General features: G+C 33.2%; 1 protein-coding gene and 1 long non-coding RNA gene across 3 annotated transcripts in view; one reads left to right on the top strand and one right to left on the bottom strand.

The window, feature by feature from the left end:
- The window catches only part of LOC114324635 (uncharacterized), a 133,778-nt gene extending 121,891 nt beyond the window's left edge, over window positions 1-11,887 (top strand). For both annotated transcript variants that reach the window (XM_050642781.1, XM_028272504.2), the window contains exon 7: window positions 171-11,887. In XM_050642781.1, coding sequence (XP_050498738.1) covers window positions 171-191 — 21 coding nt within the window. In that variant the 3' untranslated portion in view covers window positions 192-11,887. The remainder of the gene's footprint in view (window positions 1-170) is intronic.
- A 4,312-nt stretch (window positions 11,888-16,199) lies between these two features.
- Window positions 16,200-18,433, bottom strand: LOC126879612 (uncharacterized). Its single transcript, XR_007696157.1, has 3 exons — window positions 18,236-18,433; window positions 17,987-18,177; window positions 16,200-16,381 (listed from the first exon to the last, which is right to left on the bottom strand). It is a non-coding gene; the product is annotated as an uncharacterized LOC126879612 (long non-coding RNA).
- Between the last annotated feature and the right edge of the window lie 1,099 nt (window positions 18,434-19,532).

Genomic DNA, 19,532 nt, shown 5'->3' with positions numbered 1-19,532 from the left:
GAGGTTTAGGCGATTTTAGTGCTTTATGTCCTCCCCTATTAAACACGTTTTGTGTCGTTGATTTTACTTCGTTTACTCTACAAAAATGCTACGTTACTTCAACAACGGTTTTGTTGGAATTATACCGTTTTTATACTGCTGTACAAAAGTTTTAATGTCTTTATTTTTAGGGGAGCGTCAATACTGTGTAAGAAAAATCAAAGAGGCAGTCTGAGAAACAAGATGCAGATAATCATATACGGAATGTATACTATTAAAATTAGTTTGAAGTATTTGGTAAGATAAGATACGCATTCATGTAAAAAATATAGAAAGTAGGAGAGCTATTAAAATATTACGATATTAATTTAATTTAACATTGTAAAAATTTTCATACAGCTCAGTTATTTTGATACTGAAGTAATCCGTGTATTACAATAAAATCTTTGTAAATGCTTTCAACACAATAGCCTTACAATGCTACGTATCGGTGACGATTAACATGGCGATTCTTACTTTACTGGCAGTTATTTGGAGTAGTCCAGTTATAGACGTGTTGAACTATTTTCTCACGTTTCGAGTTAAATGAATTCTTCTTCTCCCTGGTCCACTTTTTCCATAAATCTTAACTTGAAGAATAAGTTGCAAAAATCAATAGATATCTCTACTGATTTCTCATAATATGGCTCAGATATTGTAATTTCCACTCTAATTATATTAGGTTTGTTCTAGCATCAGTTTCAAACGGTTTGAAACCATCAGCGAATAGTGGAGCAGCGCGAGTAGAGGGGATAGCACTGGTGACTGTATTATGTTCTCTCACTGACCAACTGTTTGCTGACGGTTTCTGACTAGTTTGACTGTTTGCTAGAACAAACCTACTAATCATCTCGCATTCCTTCTCCATTCTACGTCCAATCTCTATCACCCTACTACTTAGTACCTATGTACTTTACTCAACATTAGGTAGTCACCCGGTTTATGCATGAAATTCTAAAGATGCGCCGGTAACACCACATCTCGAAGACTTAGTAACTTTTTTAAACAGACTTCAGGAGCAGGAGGCATCCAAGTTTCTAATGCCCGGTTGCACCAACAGATCTTAAGCTTAAGTCGAGAATATCATAAGAATTAATATAATATAACTATAATATATTACAATAAGAATACCATAATATAATAATAGATATAATTGATAATAAGGTAAGAATCTAAAATTATGGTGCAACGTAAGGGATACTCAAGGAGGCCCTATCTATAAGTAGAGCTTAGCTAAGCTGGAGCTTAAGATCTGTTGTGCAACCAGGCATAAATTAGACAATATTTCCTACCCTTTTAAGTTTTGCTGATAAAATCCTTGTATGTATGGTACTGCCTCGGGAAACTACTGTTTTCTTCCAAACATATTAGGTCTGGATCCCGCGTATGAAAAAAAAGTTGATTAATAGCAAGCTGAAAATTTGTTAATAGCTTAAGGGTGTCTAGTCGGATAAACTTTGATATATGAGAACACTGGAACAGGGGCAGTTTTAATTGTGGAACAGGTTAAAAATTTGGAACGGTCACACCACGAAAACGGCACATTTATTTTGTCCGACAGAACAGACTTAAACTCTCCGAACAGAGATTAAACTCTCATGCAAAAATCAGACTGCTATTTATCACCTGTCATAATTCCTGTCATTTGACATATTCTACATGTTCCACTCATTAAAACGCCCATTTGGTGATAAATAGCAGTCTGATTTTTGCATGAGAGTTTAATCTCTGTTCGAAGAGGTTAAGTCTGTTCTGTCGGACAAAATACATGTGCCGTTTTCGTGGTCTGACCGTTGCAAATTTTTAACCTGTTCCACAATTAAAACTGCCCCTGTTCCAGTGTTCCCATATATCAAAGTTTGTTCGACTAGACACCCTTAAGCTATTAACAAATTTTCAGCTTGCTATTAATCAACTTTTTTTTCATACGCGGGATCCAGACCTATATACTCCATCTAATTTACTTACCGTTACACGTCATCCGCGTCATAGCCCGAGACGCCACATGATACCAACACGAAATATTTAGGCGGTAGGTGTGTTCTTTTTTAGAATCACTTTGCCGAGTACACTGGCGTTACAGCCACTAGGCATATTTTATTATATACGCGTAGAAATAATACTTAAAGATTTCTATTAATGTTAACTTAAAGAAATACACAATAATATGTTTCATTTAATTTGTACAAATGGACTATAAAGCGTTTTTATGAAGCACATTTGTTCGGAATACACTGTAACTATAATCGAACGAAGGTGATATTTTGGCATAAATTGGTAACATTTATTTGACAGTTGCGGTGATGACACTTTATATTTGTTTATATTCTTTACTATAAGTATTTGTTTCATTATATTTACTGGTTTTATTATGTACTTTAACGTAAGATTATAACTTAATTCTTGTTTTCTATTTCTAAAGTTTTTATTTATTTACATTGAATATTAATTTGTTTTGCTGTATAAACCACTTCCGCAAAAATTGTGTGATGTATTTGATTTTGCCGATATCGATATCGGCAAATTGTTATGGAAGCTACCCACGCCTAAAAATTTGGGCACGGTACTTAAAGAAGAAGAAGTATTTGATTTAAAGAATTCAAGAATTTGTTGTAATTAGGCAACAATGTCAACTTAGATCTCTAACGTAAATAATGACGTGCAACGGTAAGTAAATTAGAGCCAGAGTTTAGTGTGACGAGGTTTTGTAGGTATATAAAAGTTGTAGGTCCAGAGCTGCATTAAATAAAAAACTTTTGAGGTAGCAGTGATGTCTGACTGTGATTTGGAATAAAACTGGTATGCAACAGTATGGAATAAAACAAGCAACGAATATATTATCATCGCGCCTATATTCGCTGGTACAAATGTAAGATGTACTTACCTTCGACTGTTTCGAACTCTGCAAACTGTAGAAATTAGATATCTATTATTTCTACTTGCCAAAAAAATTAAAGTGAAGCTTGTATTTGTATTTTTTTCAAAGAGATGGGTATAAATATTAATTTTTTGTACATGCACAAGCACATATCTCAAATCTCACAGTAATGTTTGTATAGCCGTTTTATTCTAAGACCTCAATTAATTCGTGCTTAATGAATTATTATTTCTGATCAACATTAAATAATGATGGCAACGTCATCATATTACACTAAGCATCAAAATTAACGCACCACCTTAAAAATGGTACATTTTTGATAACTCATATTTCCTAAACCTGTTGTCCGATTTGAGTGATTTTTTAGTATGATATAGCTTTGTTCCTCAAGAATATCGCCGTAATAATATTATTGCTAAAGAGGTAAGTGTCATTGTATACCGGGTGTAACAATGATAGTACGTTTTTTCCTCAAAGTTTGGAACACCCTGTGGAAAATTCTAGCGTATATAAAATATTGAAATTAAAACTTAACTGTAGTCTTAGGCTTTCTTAACATTTTGCTTTTTGATTCATTTGCTTAGCTGGGATAATAAAAAAGTTAGGTACTTTAACAACTAGCAATGTTATTTATCAATACAGTTTTTCTAAATAAGTGCGACAAACTTATACGGAGATATGCGGTATGCGATATAAGATGTGCGGATATATGCCCGCAAATGCTTTGTTTCCGAGATACGGGATGTTGAATTTTTTCTTACAAACTGACGATTTATTTATTGCTCTAAAACCGGTTAAGATATGCAAATGAAATTTGGTAGTTTTTAAGAGGCAGTTATTGCGCATTTTTGACATACAATTAGGAATTTTATATTCACCATTGGCGTGCATACGGGATGTATCTAAAATGTTTATACCCGTATACACGCCAATGGTTAATATCAAACTCTTAATTGTATGTTAAAAAATGCGAAATAACCACCTCTTAAAACCTACCAAATTTCATATGCATATCTCAACCAGTTTTAGAACAATAAATAAATCGTCAGTTTGTAAGAAAATATTCAACATTCTGTATGTCGGAAACAAAGCATTTGCGGACATATGTTTTTAAAGCAAACGGCCATTATTTTTTCATGCAGAATTACCCCTTAAAGTTTGTCGCACTTATTTAGAAACACTCTGTATTGATGAATAACATTACTAGTTGTTAAAGTACCTAACTCTTTATTATCCAACATAAGCGAATGAGTCAAAAAGAAAAATGTTAAGAAAGCCTAAGGCTACAGTTTAGTTTTAATTTCAATATTTTATATACGCTAGAATTTTCCACAGGGTGTTCCAAACTTTGAGGAAAAAACACACCATCATTGTTACACCCGGTATACAATGACACTTACCTCTTTAGTAATAATATTATTACATCGATATTCCTGAAAAACAAAGCTATAATATACTAAAAAATCACTCAAATCGGACAACAGGTTTAGGAAATACGAGACATCCAAAATGTTCCATTTTTAAGGTGGTGCGTTAATTTTGGTGCTTAGTGTATTTATGCGTACACCTTTTTCTTGTTCAGAGTAAAGGCCAAAACACATTAGATTAGAAAGTCGCGGACACGGCTCGTCGCGAACAAGATAGTCACAGTGTCGTAATTAATTATTTGCACTTGGCAGTCGCGGACTCGTCGCAGTCTACGTAGAAGTTCACAGTTTTTCGATAACCACAGTGTAGTTTTGGTAGGATTTGGAAGAATTGTTTCTCTTGGCGGCTATATTAGAACGATAAGAAAGAAAAATTAAAAACCCCAAGAGAAAATACTGGGTTCATCCAATCAATCTCTTCCGGCCATTCGAAGGCGAATTTTACACTTACTCGACAGATTATGGCGAAATACGTTTTAGGGTAAGAACAGAACAAGTGGGTCTCGGTTAGTGTTGCCAGGTCCGATTTGTTTTTAATCGGTACATAAGCAAAAACAAATCGGGATTTAGGGTTGTAGATCGGGACAAATAAACAACAATAGCCCAGTAAATGACCGTTTTGGAGTGTAATTTTCAGAGTCAATTCCGAATTGCATGAAAATGTGGTTTTAGGTTGTGGTTGCTTTTACTTGGGGGGTGACAGATACAGTTACCCCTTCTCGGGGGTAACAAAATGCGCGTTTAGAGTAATTCCCAAAATAGATCAACTGACTAATTCTAAGAAACTTTTGTTCTATATAATTTTTAAACTAAGTCAGTAACTTTCGAGTAATTTTATCGAAAAAATATTCGTAGAAAAATGTAGCTTTTAAAAACGCAAAAAAATTGTATGTTCAGAAAATCTTAAAACCAGTAAAAGCAAAGTTGTAGCTCATCAAAAATACGGTCTTATTCGTCAAATTCCTCCAAATCGAATTTGAAAAAACCAAAAAATTAAGCAATTTTCGGACAAAACCTATTATAATTTTTTAAAGTGTTTAAAAAAATCTATAATTTTGGTTTATATAAAAGTCTCCAGCATTAAAACTAAGCGAGTTACGCTCAAAATAAACTTGGCCCCTTTTTTTGATAAAAAAAATCGTGAAAATCTCCCCCTATTTAGCACCGTAAATAAAATTAATCGTTACCGCTTTACCATTTACTTTATATGGGTATTGTTTATACGATCTGAAAGGTTTACCAGTTGGGAGTGATTAGTTTTGAAAAAAAAAACGGTTTTATAATTAAAAAAGTTTTCCTAAAGTATTGGAAAATGCCCTTTTTTCAAAATTACTTAAAAAGTATTAGGGATATTAAAAATCTCAAGGAGTAAAAAGTAGGTAGTTTTTGCTTTATAAACATGATAGATTCATTTTGTTTTTCTGTAAGACAAAAATTGGCTAAAATATGGCTGTTCATATTTTGCATACACTCGTGATTAGTGACTCGTTCAGGCCCTTTCAACCATGTTAAAAATACATAAGTAAAGTAAATTGTTTGTAAAGCGGTAACGATGAATTTAATTTAGGGTGCTAAGTAGAGGGAGATTTTAACGATTTTTTTACCAAAAAAAAGGAGTCAACTTGATTTTGAGCATAACTCGCTTAGTTTTGATGCTAGAAACTTTTTTAAAACATAAAAATAAAGCTTTATTAAAAAAGTTTTAATTGGGCTTCCCCGAAAAGTGCTTAATTTCTTGGTTATTTCACGTTGAAATATTTGATTTGGAATTTGACGAATAAAAACGTATTTTTCATAAGCTACAACTTTGCTTTTGCTGGGTCTATAGACTTTACGAGTTAACAATTTTTTTCATTTTTTCATATTATGCTACATTTTTGCTAAGAATATTTTTTTCGATCAAATACTTTTTGAGTTATTTTGAAAATCGCTTGAAAACGTGATTTGTATATCGAAGAATAAACATTTTCAATCGTAAATAACTCGAAAAGTATTAACTAAGTTAAAATTCTATAGAACTAACTAAAATTGCTTAGAATTAGTCAATTTATCCATCTCCGGACTTATTTTAAACGAGCGATTTTTCACCCCCAACATGGGTGACTGTCACCCCCCGAGTAAAAGCAACCTACGGCACAAGCCGTCCAAATTTTCATGTAATTCGGAGTTGATCCTGAAAATTACACAGTATCGCCGTATTTTCCGTTCATTTCCTGGACTACAAGGTGTTTCTATAATCTGTATTTTTAATCCTACATAATAATAATAATAATCAGACGAAATTAAGAAAAAAATTCATAAATTAAGTAAATTATTATTTTTTATTAAAATTATATTTTTCATTCGATTTTGCCGCTTTTAGGAGTGCCTCGTTTTTATAACATAGTTATAAAATTCACCGCAAGTCCTCCTGAAATAGGTTTTCGTGGGTGAAAATCGGGACATTTAGTGTCCCGATCAGGTACAAATCGGTACGCGTCCCCAGACCCCTGAAAATCGGGACGTCCCGCGCATATCGGGACACCTGGTAACGCTAAGTCTCGGTGGAGGTGGAAGTGGAGGTCGCGGTCGATGTCGATATCCATGTAAAACAAACACATTGTAGTGAATGGAAGAGAACAGAGCAGCAAGGTCGCGGTGGAGGTTTAGCGCGATGCCATCCAGGAGGTTTACATCGATGCTTTTGAAAACAAAATGAGTTTGTTTTACATGGATGTCCTACAAGGATGCTTCCCTATGATTGGTCCGTTCGAAGCCAAGTTGTCATTACCTGCACTATCTGAGTTGATACTTTTTATATAATCCCTTTTTTGTATTCAGTTTATTTTTGAATTTCTAAAGTAATTAAATTCAGTAAATTTTTGAAATATGAAGGAGAAGATTATTTATAGCTGACATTTCATCACTATCATCACTTGACTGACACAACATCGCAAAAGCACAGTCTTTTTGTCATTCAAATTTCATTAAACTACTTCACTTGATAGCGGTTCTAGCTCGACTGACAGCGCAGGTGACCTCCTTGCTATGTGCTGTCGACATCCACTGCGACTTAACTAGTAGCATCCACCGCGACCTACACATCCACCTTGACCCACTTGTTCTGTTCTTACCCTTAAACAGTAATTTCGAATGTCAGTTGAAAAATTTAGTCAGCTGAAAAAGCTGTTATTAGAAGAAGGAATTCATGACCCAGTCACGACCGAGACTTCTCTCGAAATGGAGATTCTCATCAAAGATTTATCGAGTTCTCGACGGGACTGCGCCTCGTCCGCGACTTCCAAATGCGTCCATGAAGATTAAACAACATACAAAGAAGCAACCTTATAAAGAAAACAGGCTAGCTGGACTAGTCTGCGACTAGGCGAGTCGCTTCATCAATCAGCCAATCGCGTTCACTGCTGGACATAGGCCTCCCTCAGTTTTTTCCAGTGTTCTCTACACTGGGCCGCTTGTTAGCCCAGTCGGGATAGCATTTGACCTTGCATTACGAGCTGCCCCAAATTTTATTTTTCTAATCTTTAGGGGGGGGGTCAATAGTAGTATAAATTTAAAATCTCGACTAAATTTGACTGTTGCGTTAGCCGCCATCTTGATTTTAAACGAGAACCGTTTTTGCTCAATATCTCCGCCATTTTCAAATTTTCGGCAAAAAGTGTAAAAACTGAAATTGTTGAAAATGCGATTTTCTATAATTTCGTTTAGTATAATTTTTTTCGTGCGGTCGTTATTTTCCGAGTTATGGGGAATAAATAGTGACAGTTAGAACATAATTATTGATTTATTGAATTACCTCGTTTATTATTAGTTTTACAACAAATTTGAGTCTATACAAAAATGAAGAGTATTAAATTTTGTACAATTTTGATCTCTTTCATTTTCTTGATAAATCAATATTTAAAGTAGTAGGTACGTATGCGGTAAAGCCGCGAGCGTAAGACCTGATTGATTTTATAGCAATTGTTTTTGTTCAATATCTCCGCCATTTTCAACTTTTCGACAAAAGTCTAAGGACTGAAATTGTTGCAATTACGATTTACTACAATTTTTCGAGAGAACCAGTGGAGGGTCTACGAGGGGGAGGGGGAAATGGAAAAATTTCCCCCAACAGCGTCCACAATTTCAAAAAAACTGTCGAATTAAAATATATTAACTGACATGAAACTTAATTATCGACAGACAAATTCAATTAATAAAACCCGTTAGTTAATAAAATTAAGTGAATGCACATAAGTTATTTTTTATATCTTTTATGCACTTAGAGTGGTTGGTGTTTCATTGGAAGTTTCAAAAATTTTATAAAATATAATTCTCTTTATTTTTGTTTATGTACAATTATGTCGTTAAGTTAATAATAAATGAGACAATTCAATAATTATGCTTCCCCTCTGCTTCCAATATTTTCCCCCTTAACTCGGAGAATATTAATCGCATAAAAAAATTGTTGAAAAGAAATTGTAGGAAATTGCGTTTTCAACCATTTTAGTCCCTACCGTTTTTGTCGAAAAGTTGAAAATGGTGGAGATATTAATAAGCAACAACGGTTCTCCTTTAAAATCAATATGGCGGCTAATGCAACCGCGGAATTCAGTCGAGATTTTAAATTTACACTATTATTGATCTCCCCTAAAGGACAGAATTATAAAATTTGGGGCAGCTCGGAAACAAGATTCAATTCAGTAATTATGCTCCCCCCACCTCTTTTTACTATTTTCCCACATAACTCGGAAAATATCAACTGCATGAAAAAAGTTGTTAAAAAGAAATTTTAGGAAATCATATTTGGAACAATTTTAGTTAAAAATGGTGTAGATATTGAACAAAAACAATTGCTACAAAATCAATCAGGTCTTACGCTCGCGCCACTATCGCATACGTACTACCTTAAATATTAACTTAAGCAAAAAAATAAAAGAGATTAAAATTGTGTAGAATTTAATTCTCTCAATTTTTGTATAAGAACATTTTTGTCGTAAAACTAATAATAAACGAGATAATTCAATAATTATGCTCTAACTGTCACTATTTTCCGCCATAACTCGGAAAATATCGACGGCACGAAAAAATTGTAACAATAGAAATAATAGAAAATCACATTTTCAACAATTTTTGTTGTTATACTTTTTGTCGAAAAGTTAAAAATGGCGGAGATATTCAGCAAAAACGGTTCTGGTTTAAAATCAAGATGGCGGCTAACGCAACTGCGGAATTCAGTCGAGATTTCAAATTTACACTACTATTGACTCGCCCTAAATATTAGAAAAATAAAATTTGGGGCAGCTCCTAATGCAAGGTTAGGCCTGTTATTCGTCTAACCCGACTGGACTATGTAGCCAGTTTCCCGCTACTGTTTTAATGTCGCCGGTCCATCTAGTCGGTGGTCGTCCTCAGCTTCTTTTATAGTTTCTGGGTCTCCATTCCATGATTCGTCGTGACCACTGTCCATCTTGTGTTCTAGCTAAGTGCCCTGCCCAGTTCCACTTAAGCGTCGTAGCTCTTTCGATGACGTTTAAGATGTCTTGAACTCCTGATCTTTGCCTGATTTGTTGGTTTGTTATGCGGTCGTTGTGTAACTGTAACTAATGATTATGTATTCCATGGCTCGTTGTGTAACTCTGAGTTTATTTGCGGATTTTCGCGTCAGTGTTAAAGTCTCTGCTTTTTAAGGTTTGCGCCTTAAATATTCTTTAGTATTCCGTTTTCTCTCGTGTCAGTGTTTTTAGTTCTGAGTAATTGCATCAAATGTCATTGATACCTTTACAGTATAAGCATTAAATGTTATAAATTTAAGAATATTTCCACTTAGCATTTACAATGAGCTTTATTCTCATACATGGATACTCACCAACACAATGACGTCAACTTTGCAAAGGAACACTTACTCAACACACACACTACACATTACTCCCCTGAGTTAGTAATAAGTAAAGGGCGGATTATATGTATGAAAATATGTACATACATATGTAAAGATTTTTTAAAATATATGTAAGCATTAGTCGAAAATATGTAATAAATAAATTAAAGCAATAATTATATAAAATGAGTTAAAACAAATAACATTAATACTCAGCAACTTTATCTTTACATATATGTTCTAGGGTAAAGGTTTATCTTTTATCAGAAAACATGTTGATTGAACAGAATTGAACTCTTTTGTCAGAATTCTTTTGTCAGAATTGAACTCGCAAAGGAGCCTTAAGGAACACCTTCTTTACATTGCTAATTAATTCGTTCACAAGAGGAAATTGGGCTCTGATAATCTGTGCAACTCATGTTAACTCCATGAGCTAAACAAGTAATATGAAAAATATTCTGATAAAATATTTTTAAATTTTGCCCCACCTTAACCATAATGGGGCAGCATCCGATAAGAAAATCACAAATTTATTTAATGGAATGGCATCGGGAAAAAAGAAGTTTGTCAAAGTGTCTTGAATGCATCGTGTAGCGGTCAAATTGTTGGCTTTTTCAAGTTGTTTTGAAGATATTAAAAATGAGTTTCCTGAACCATGTTCCTCTAGTGCGCCAATTAGCAGATGAATAATATATCTTCTGCAGGCGTCTGTAGTTTTGTCCAAAATAACATAAAAGTAATTATCACGTGTGACTCCCCGTATTTGGATCATTATTGATTTATATTTAGAGTCGATACTTGATTTCCTCAACGTGGATTCATCCGGGACATTAAACTTGCAATATTTTCCAAAAACGATCTTGGGCGTTATTAAATTTTTTTAATGGAATGTTAGAAGCAACCATTGCCTTGCACAGATCTTCAGCGTTTGTCATCGGATCGGCCACGATTCGTTTCGGGAGCTGTAAGTCTATTCAAATTATAAATGAAAAATAAATAATAGTCCATTTTATGGTTAATGCCAGGCCCCACATCCAAGTCGGTCAACTCAATTTGCGGAAATTAAGAATTGTTAAGAGGTCAGGTAAATCATCATCATTCTCTTTGCCTTATCCCTATGCGGGGTCGGCTTCCCTAATTGCATTTCTCCACACAATTCTATCTTGGGTCATATCAATGTTAATCCCCTTTACCAACATGTCCTGCCTTATCGTCCCCCTCAGGTCTTCTTTGGTCTTCCTCTCCTACTTCTTCCAGGAATCTGCACTTCAAGTCAAGTAAATAGTACATAGAAATAAACGGACAGGCCCTGCATAATTACATCTTAATGGTTTTCGGGTTTTTCATTGCAGAGTAAAGTGACGAAAATATGTAAATATGTACATGTATTTATCACTAAAATATGCACTTTTTTCAAAAATTCTATAAATATGTAATATATGTAAAAATATGTAACTTACATATAATCCGCGCCCTAGTGATAAGTTATAGTCTAAAAAATCATTATGAAATTGACTGGCCATTTGGTTGTGAAAACCAGTGCCAATAAAACACAAATCACACACATTTTCCTACATGTAAAAAATATATTGAAAATAAAAAAATAATTTTCTACATAATTCATAAACAGAGATGAAATATTTTTCCTATAATATAAATGTTATTATATTAGAATAGATCTTATTTACTGAATATTTTTAAATAATATATGTGTAAATATTTATAAAAAGTAATATATTTGTGTTTTCTAAATTGCAGATTTATTTGTATTTCCTTCTACACACAGTGGTACCAAGCACTTCCTTTACGCCGATGATCTTGCATTATCCGTCCAACAAAAAATATTTGAAAAAGTAGAAAAGAACCTTGAAAATACTTTCAGTACAGTGAACACCTTTTTTATTGCTAACCCGTCCACCAGCCGGGTAACCGGGCCTGGTGGCACCACCAAGCCGGGGCATTATGTTATATGGACCCTATTAGACTGAGCAACTGGTGTCGGCCACCACTAGTTCATTTGTATTGTAATCGAGTGCTTCGTATTTCTTTTCTATTAACTTCTATATTTTCTATTAAAAAGCGTATATTTTTCTAAAACCTTTTTTGTTGATTTAAAAATATGTTATATTAAAAAGTTCTTCTCGCAGATTTAGCCGTTAATTGTTTATTCATTGTTTAACCCTACGTTAGGCGCGTCGTTATTGCTGACAAGATTAGGCGCGTGGTCTACGATCGTAGACCAATAGTTTTTTGTCGTATAATACCGGATTTTGGCAAAATTAACAAATTAGTGGTTAATAACATGTTTATTTATGTTCGCACTTTGATGTTAGATATGTTTTGTTCCTTGGCTTTTCTCATTTTGACAGTGGTAAAATTAAAAACCAAGTAATGATTTTTTGGGTCTTTATTCGCAAGTAAATGAAAATGGTCACAAAAATAAGCTCAATTTAGTAAAAAAACACAAAATATTTTTTATCTTTGAACTTATGGAATGACCAATAGGGATAAATAATAAAGAATAGAACTAAAAAGTAAAAAAAGAACAAAACTATTAAATGGTCAAAGTGGCACAATTTTAGTCCGTCAAATATTCAGTGCAAATATCCCCAAAATGATCCTTAAATGCAAATGTGTCACATCTTTGGCATGCCCTTCTTGTTGACATATTGCAAATTCATGCACAAATACAACTTCGTCCCACGTAATTTGTTGGAATATTAGGGGAAGGGGGTACGACTTCTTGAACTCCGAGCAGTACGCGAGCTCGTCGTCTAAGTTCTCTTAGCAGGGAAGGCATAGTTGATCCATATTCAATTTGCTGTTTGATTAGTTCCCATGCTAAGTTTTCAATGAAGTCGCTTCTTGAAACATTTTAATTTATGTTATTAGCTTTATATACACAGCAGGCTACATATTAGCTTTATATATACAACTAAAAACTAGAACGCGCTTAGTCGCGTGGTCTACGGTTGTAGACCAGTGCTCTTTGAATAATGGTAAAAAAATAATGCAAACAGATCGGCGGCGTTTAGCAAACTGAAGAGTAAGTTGGAAGTATTAGTGACAGCTACTAAGCGGGATGGGGGCGTATGTGCAGTTTTATGCAATTGGCGACAACTTAAAGGAGAGTGGTCTACGATTGTAGACCACGCGCCTAACGGAGGGTTAAACAATAAAAGCTCTTTTTATATTTTAGAAATATCGGTGAATTCATCACTTTACCTTAATCAAAAATGTTACTATTTTGTTTTTGATTATAGGCCATTTCAAGACTTTGACGTTTATGACACTAAATTGAAAGCTGGAGGGCAAACATTGAAATTCTTATATTTGTACCGCATTGAATTTTTTGAGTTTTTTACGTTAAATAGTTTTTTTATAAAATAGTTATTGTTGTTATAAAATAGTGGTTTATATAATTGTTTTTATATAATAGTTTAATCGTTGTATAATAGTTTTTTATAGTTGTATTTTCCGAACATTTTGCTGTTGACTTCGTATAGCTTCTAGCTGTAGAAGTACTTTAACGACTGTATTTAGTTGTAAGCAGTGAATAAATAAACATAAGTAAATATTTTCAAAAGCTGTTGGTATATAGATCCATTTTCCCGCAAGGAGTATGAGTTAACCTACAGTAGAAAAAGTTTTTCAAGGGTAACAACTTGGACATAGTTACTAACATGGACATACCTAGTTTTTTTTGTATTTAGAGCTTAGTAATAGTTTTTACACAGGTCAACAAATGAAGGCATTCAAGAATTTAAATTCTTACAAATATTTTGAGGTAGGATTTGATATAATTGTGGAGCTATAAAAATAAATAATTTCATCATAGTGGTTCACCCCGGATATCTTTTGACCTTTTAAAGAATTTGTACAGTCGGAAAAATGAAAGAATACCCATGAACGGTCACGTCAATCTTTTTCCGACTGTACCTGCAGTGAAAAAATTTCAAGAGAAGAAACTGAGAATCTGCCGGAAGAGGTGAAATGTTTTTTGATTAGACAACGCTCCTGCTCATCCCTCTGAAAATATTCTATGATCAAAACATGGCAACTTTAGTTATATGTTTTTGCCAAAAAATACAACATCGCTTATTCAACCCATGGATCAGGAAATAATTTTAGCAACAAAACGAATATATCGCAGAAAGTTTTTAGATGAAGATAACGCAGAAAATACAAGAGGGCAGCATACTTTGCAAAACTTAACTGTTACAATTTGAAATCAACAATTTGTTAAGTTTGCTACAGCATGGAAAGGCAATTATTAAGGGGTTACATAGGTCTTGCGGGTAAAAAAGTGACTTTTTAAAAAAATTATATCTTGGAAACTAAAAATTATTTTTATTTATAATTGGAACATGTAAAAGTATAGTACTCTCAAAAAAATTTCAGCCAAAAATATTCATTTTTGTAAAGTTGACTGCAATTTTTCGACAACAGCCCTTTTTTGCGGTGAGCAGCATAACAAGTCCAGTCTCATCTGAAATCATAGATTCTTGTAGTTTATACCACTGGCTAGTGAATGAACGAAGGATTTTTTATTAGATGAGGTCATTTTTGTTTTATAAAAAAGAACTACTTTAAAAATGAGAAAAATTGGGGTCGAAAATGTGTTTAAACTTATGTAAAATCTTCAAATTTCATTTTTTTAATTCCTTCGTTCATTTACTAGCCAGAGGTATAAACTACAAGAAACTTTTTGATTTCAGATGAGACTGGACTTATGCTGCCCACCGCAAAAAAACTTATCTACAAAAATGAATATTTTTGGATGAAACTTTTTTTGAGACTACCTTAAGTACTATACTTTTACATGTTCCAATTATAAATAAAAATAAATTTTAGTTTTCGAGATATAATTTTTTTAAAAAGTCACTTTTTTACCCACAAGACCTATGTAACCCCTTAAAAAAATGTTTGGAAGAATTTGTTTGATGGCCAAGATGCATACATATATTTGGAAGGAAAGTTCCTGATTTCTGTAGTATAATACATAATCGAAGAGGAAGTAGCCCTAAGTGCCGGACTCCACTTGCGATTTGTAGTCGTGAAGATTGAACACATTCTTTCAAATAGAAGTCAATCCATGATTATTTAGTCACAAATGGATGGACTTGTATTTGAAACAATGTGTTCAATCTTCCTGATTACAAATCGCAAGTGGAGTGCGGCGCTAATAACACCAAAATATTCCATATATGTCCATAGAAGGTACACAGACATTGAAAAATTCCTGGAATATCCCCAAAAACACGTTCCCTGAACATCCCAGGAAAATCCTGTGTCAGCATTTTAAACATTACCTGAATGTCTTATTAGAACATTCCATGAATGTCCACGAATGTTCTTTGGACATTCAAAATATATTTTTAGACATTCCCTGGATATACCAGAAATACAGTGATGAGCGCTCTAATAACCCGCAAAATAGCACAAAAGATGTATTAAGTAGTGAGATAAAAAGACATGAAAATAGTCGAGCTGGGAAATTTAGCGATATTAACTTATACATTTAGATTATATTGATTGTGTCCCACCTTCAGACGTATCAGATGAGTTTGGAAACTACCACTGTCACAAAGGTGGGAAACAATCAATATAACGTAAATTTAAAGGTTAATTTCGCTAAATTTCCCCGCTCGACTAGTTTCATTTCTTTTTATCTCACAATTAAATATGTTGCGCTATTTTGCCGGTTATTATGGCGCTCATCACTGTATATCCTTGCTGATGTGACAATACCTCCTATCTGTTTTTTCATGAGTTTTGTAGGAGAGATGGAAAAACATGTTTTAAGGTCACCTCCTGTGTTCATATGTAAGTTTTGACTTGTTTTGTAGTTCATAGATAGTTTAATTTACTACAAAACAAGTCAAAAAATATCATATGAAAACAGGAGGTGACCCTAAGACAAGTTTTTAGTCTCTCTTACAAAACTCATGAAAAAACAGTTAGGATGTATTATTACATCACTGACGATATGTGGCCATACCAAATAATACATCCTTGATAAATATAAACATTTTTATTGCACAAAATCTTTTCATACATTTTTAATGTAGTTTACTGATATTCCTACATATTTTTAAAAAAATGTGTCACATTTGCTTTGTATTCATTTCTTTTGCCTTTCGTAGCCACATATTCCATTCCCTTCCTAGTTTTTTTGTACACCACTTCTCTCAGCTGATTCTAAAAAAAAATTAAAATGGTAATTTTTCTATCCTTTACAATTAACAATCAGAAGAAATATTAGTTACAGATAATGATATGCATAATAATAATAGGTTTGTTCTAGCATCAGTTTCAAACAGTTTGAAACCATCAGCAAATAGTGGATCAGCGTGAGTAGAGGGGATAGCACTGGTGACTGTATTATGTTCTCTCACTGACCAACTGTTTGCTGACGGTTTTTGACTAGTTTGACTGTTTGCTAGAACAAACCTAATAATAATGAATATTTTGTATTTTGACAATGACATCTGATGTGGAAGTCAAAACATTAATAAAATTATTTTTTCAAGTTAACTTTCACATGCGTGTCTTAAAATTGTACTTTTAATACTTATATCATAAATAACTATTAAAACTATCTTAAGAGGAAACAGTATCGATCAACAGGTAGCGAAAACGTGTTCCAAGATTGCGGCTGTAATTTTGAATATTTTTTCGAGATATTTGGCACACGTATTCGTAATACTAAAATTTTTTATTTCATTAGTAGTTCCAAAATGACACAAAATCTAGGCATCGGATAAAAAAGTTTATTTGAAGAAAGTGTATTTTTTTGTTCTTCTTAATGGCGGTATAGGCTCGTTTTTTAAATATTGTATAATTACAGAGTAATTTCCACATATTAATATATTTTTCAAATTGGGCTCTGTACCGCCATTCTTTATTATATTACGAATACATGTGCCAAATATCTCGAAAAAATATTCAAAATTACAGCGGCAATCTTGGAACGCGTTTTGGCTACCTGTTGATCGCTACTGTATCACCTTAAAACATTGTAATTTGCTAAACCAGTATATTTTACTCTACTACTACTCTACTAGCTACCTCATTTTCCACTGTTTCTACAGACTTGTTTACATGGGTAGAGTTTTGAGGAGAGTAGAATAGCAGTAGTACTCTACCAAAAATGGCTTGATACCATTCACATGAGGAGAGTACAAGTATAGTACTGATGCTAGTATAGTGAAACCGATTTTTGTATTTTTAAACACTCTTGATTATAAGTGCACCTTAAATTCTTAATTTTTTGCTTGAGCTCGTTTACTCCAAAGCCCCCTTTGCCATTCTTTCGACGATTTCATCCTCCGCAGCTTGCTGCATACTTTTATTTCTGTAGTATACACTACCTAAATTCCATAAACACTGGTATTCGCCGTATTATAGCTCTACAAGTTTTAAAGTTTCATCTTCGGTGAACTTCATTTTCACTATTTACACAAAACACAATTCCAGCCAGAATGACAGCGGCCCCATGTACTCTCCTACCTACTCTACTCTGCCATAATTGAGCGTGTTCCATGGGTAGAGTGCGCAGCCGAGTAGACATTTTGGCAGTGGTGGTGGCCATAGAGTAGTTACTTTGCCATATGTTGCTAGTCACTCTACTTTAACTCCTACTATACACTCTACTAGCTATTCTACTGTGCTGAGCATTTTTACAGGTAGAGTTACTCTACTCTATCAAGTACTTGCATCATTACTCTACCCGTGTAAACAAATCTACTGAAGTAACAGTAACCTACAACCATTAATGAAAAATGTCTAAAATCATTTACCCACCTAGTATTTGTAGAATTTAAGACAGTCCAGTGCCTTATAAATAATTTCAATATGAATATTTTTTCTTTTAATTCTCCTTTGATACCACTTCATTTTAGATTTTGGGGAACTTATTTCATTGTGTTTATAGCCCATATTTATTGAAGGAACCCAATCTGGATTGTTATTATCGATTAAGTCGGCTGGTTTTCCTATAAGATTAAAATGTTAACATCTTCAAAAATCGTTACTGTTGTAATTGTAACTTACCAGATATAAAATGATTACAGCAGACAGGACAGGAGAATTTTCATTTCGCTAGTAAAACCTTACATTGTATTGCATTTAGCCATTGTTGTCTCTCAGCTGATACCGTATTTAGTTCAGTTTAAAAGTGAACTTTATCTTGACTTTATCAGGATTACTTTGCATTTCACACTTCAAAACACAACACCAATGAAGCATAATAGAGAGATTTTGCACCTCTTATTTTGCAATTCCGTTATGGTTATCGTTATACTACGTCTGCGCAGTAGCGAATATATGATCCGTTATCGTTATTAAACATAAGGGATTCCGTAATTTACGGAGGTTTAAAGTAGTGGTTATCGTTATCGTTATAGTAATGGTTAAATTGTTTTGTTGCCAGAATGTAAAAAAATCAGTAAAATTACATTTACATAGATTCTAATTTTGATGACCTATAAATGAAAATATCAAAAACTGTTCAAGTATATGCTTAAAATTACAATAACGTTGTGAAGTGAGGTTATGTTTAAATAACGATAACGATGACACGAAAAACTTACTTGACAGGCTGCAAAAACTCTGCTTTTTAACGTTGCCGTAATCGTTATGCTTAATAAAGTTAACCATAGCGGAGCCAAAATCAGCGGTTATTTTAAGAGGTGCAAAATCTCTCTATTATCTTTCTAAATTAATACTTCCAGAGAAAATGTTAAATTAATCTTTGTACAACACAAAATTACAAAGAAACACAACAAAAATGATCTAAAACCATCTAAAACACATTAAGAACCTATAGAATAACATTTATGTTTTACTTCCAGCAGCCATATTGATTTAATTTTGACAGCATGTTGGAACGGCCTATGCTGAATCCGAATGTGACGTTAATTGGAAAATTAAAAAAAAATTGAGCTTTTATATAAAGGTACAGTATGTCTGCGTAACTTGGAACCATATGGGAAACTTTTTTCTTATCAATTTTACGAAAAAAAATATTCTTTATAAAATGCTCTGCATAGTCTATGTTATACGAGGTATGTCAGAAAAATTGTATGTAAAGTACCTTTAGATTTCACAACATCGAAAATTGTTATTATGAAAAGTTGTTAAGAATTAAAAAAACTATGTTTTGGGTCGCATTAATTTTATTACATCATTCTAATTGAAAAAAAAAATGCAATTTTTTTTAAATTACAGATACCCAACATCATTTTATTACAAATATCTATAAGTATTTTATTATTAATTTTACGAAAAAAGTTATTTTTTACAAAAAGCTTTATATGGTCTAAAATCTAAGATCCAATGATAATATATA

This window comes from Diabrotica virgifera, chromosome 2 (assembly GCF_917563875.1).
Source record: "Diabrotica virgifera virgifera chromosome 2, PGI_DIABVI_V3a".
Lineage (NCBI taxonomy): Eukaryota > Metazoa > Arthropoda > Insecta > Coleoptera > Chrysomelidae > Diabrotica > Diabrotica virgifera.
The sequence above is the reverse complement of the archived record's forward strand: the minus strand, read 5'-3'. Positions and strand labels throughout refer to the sequence as shown.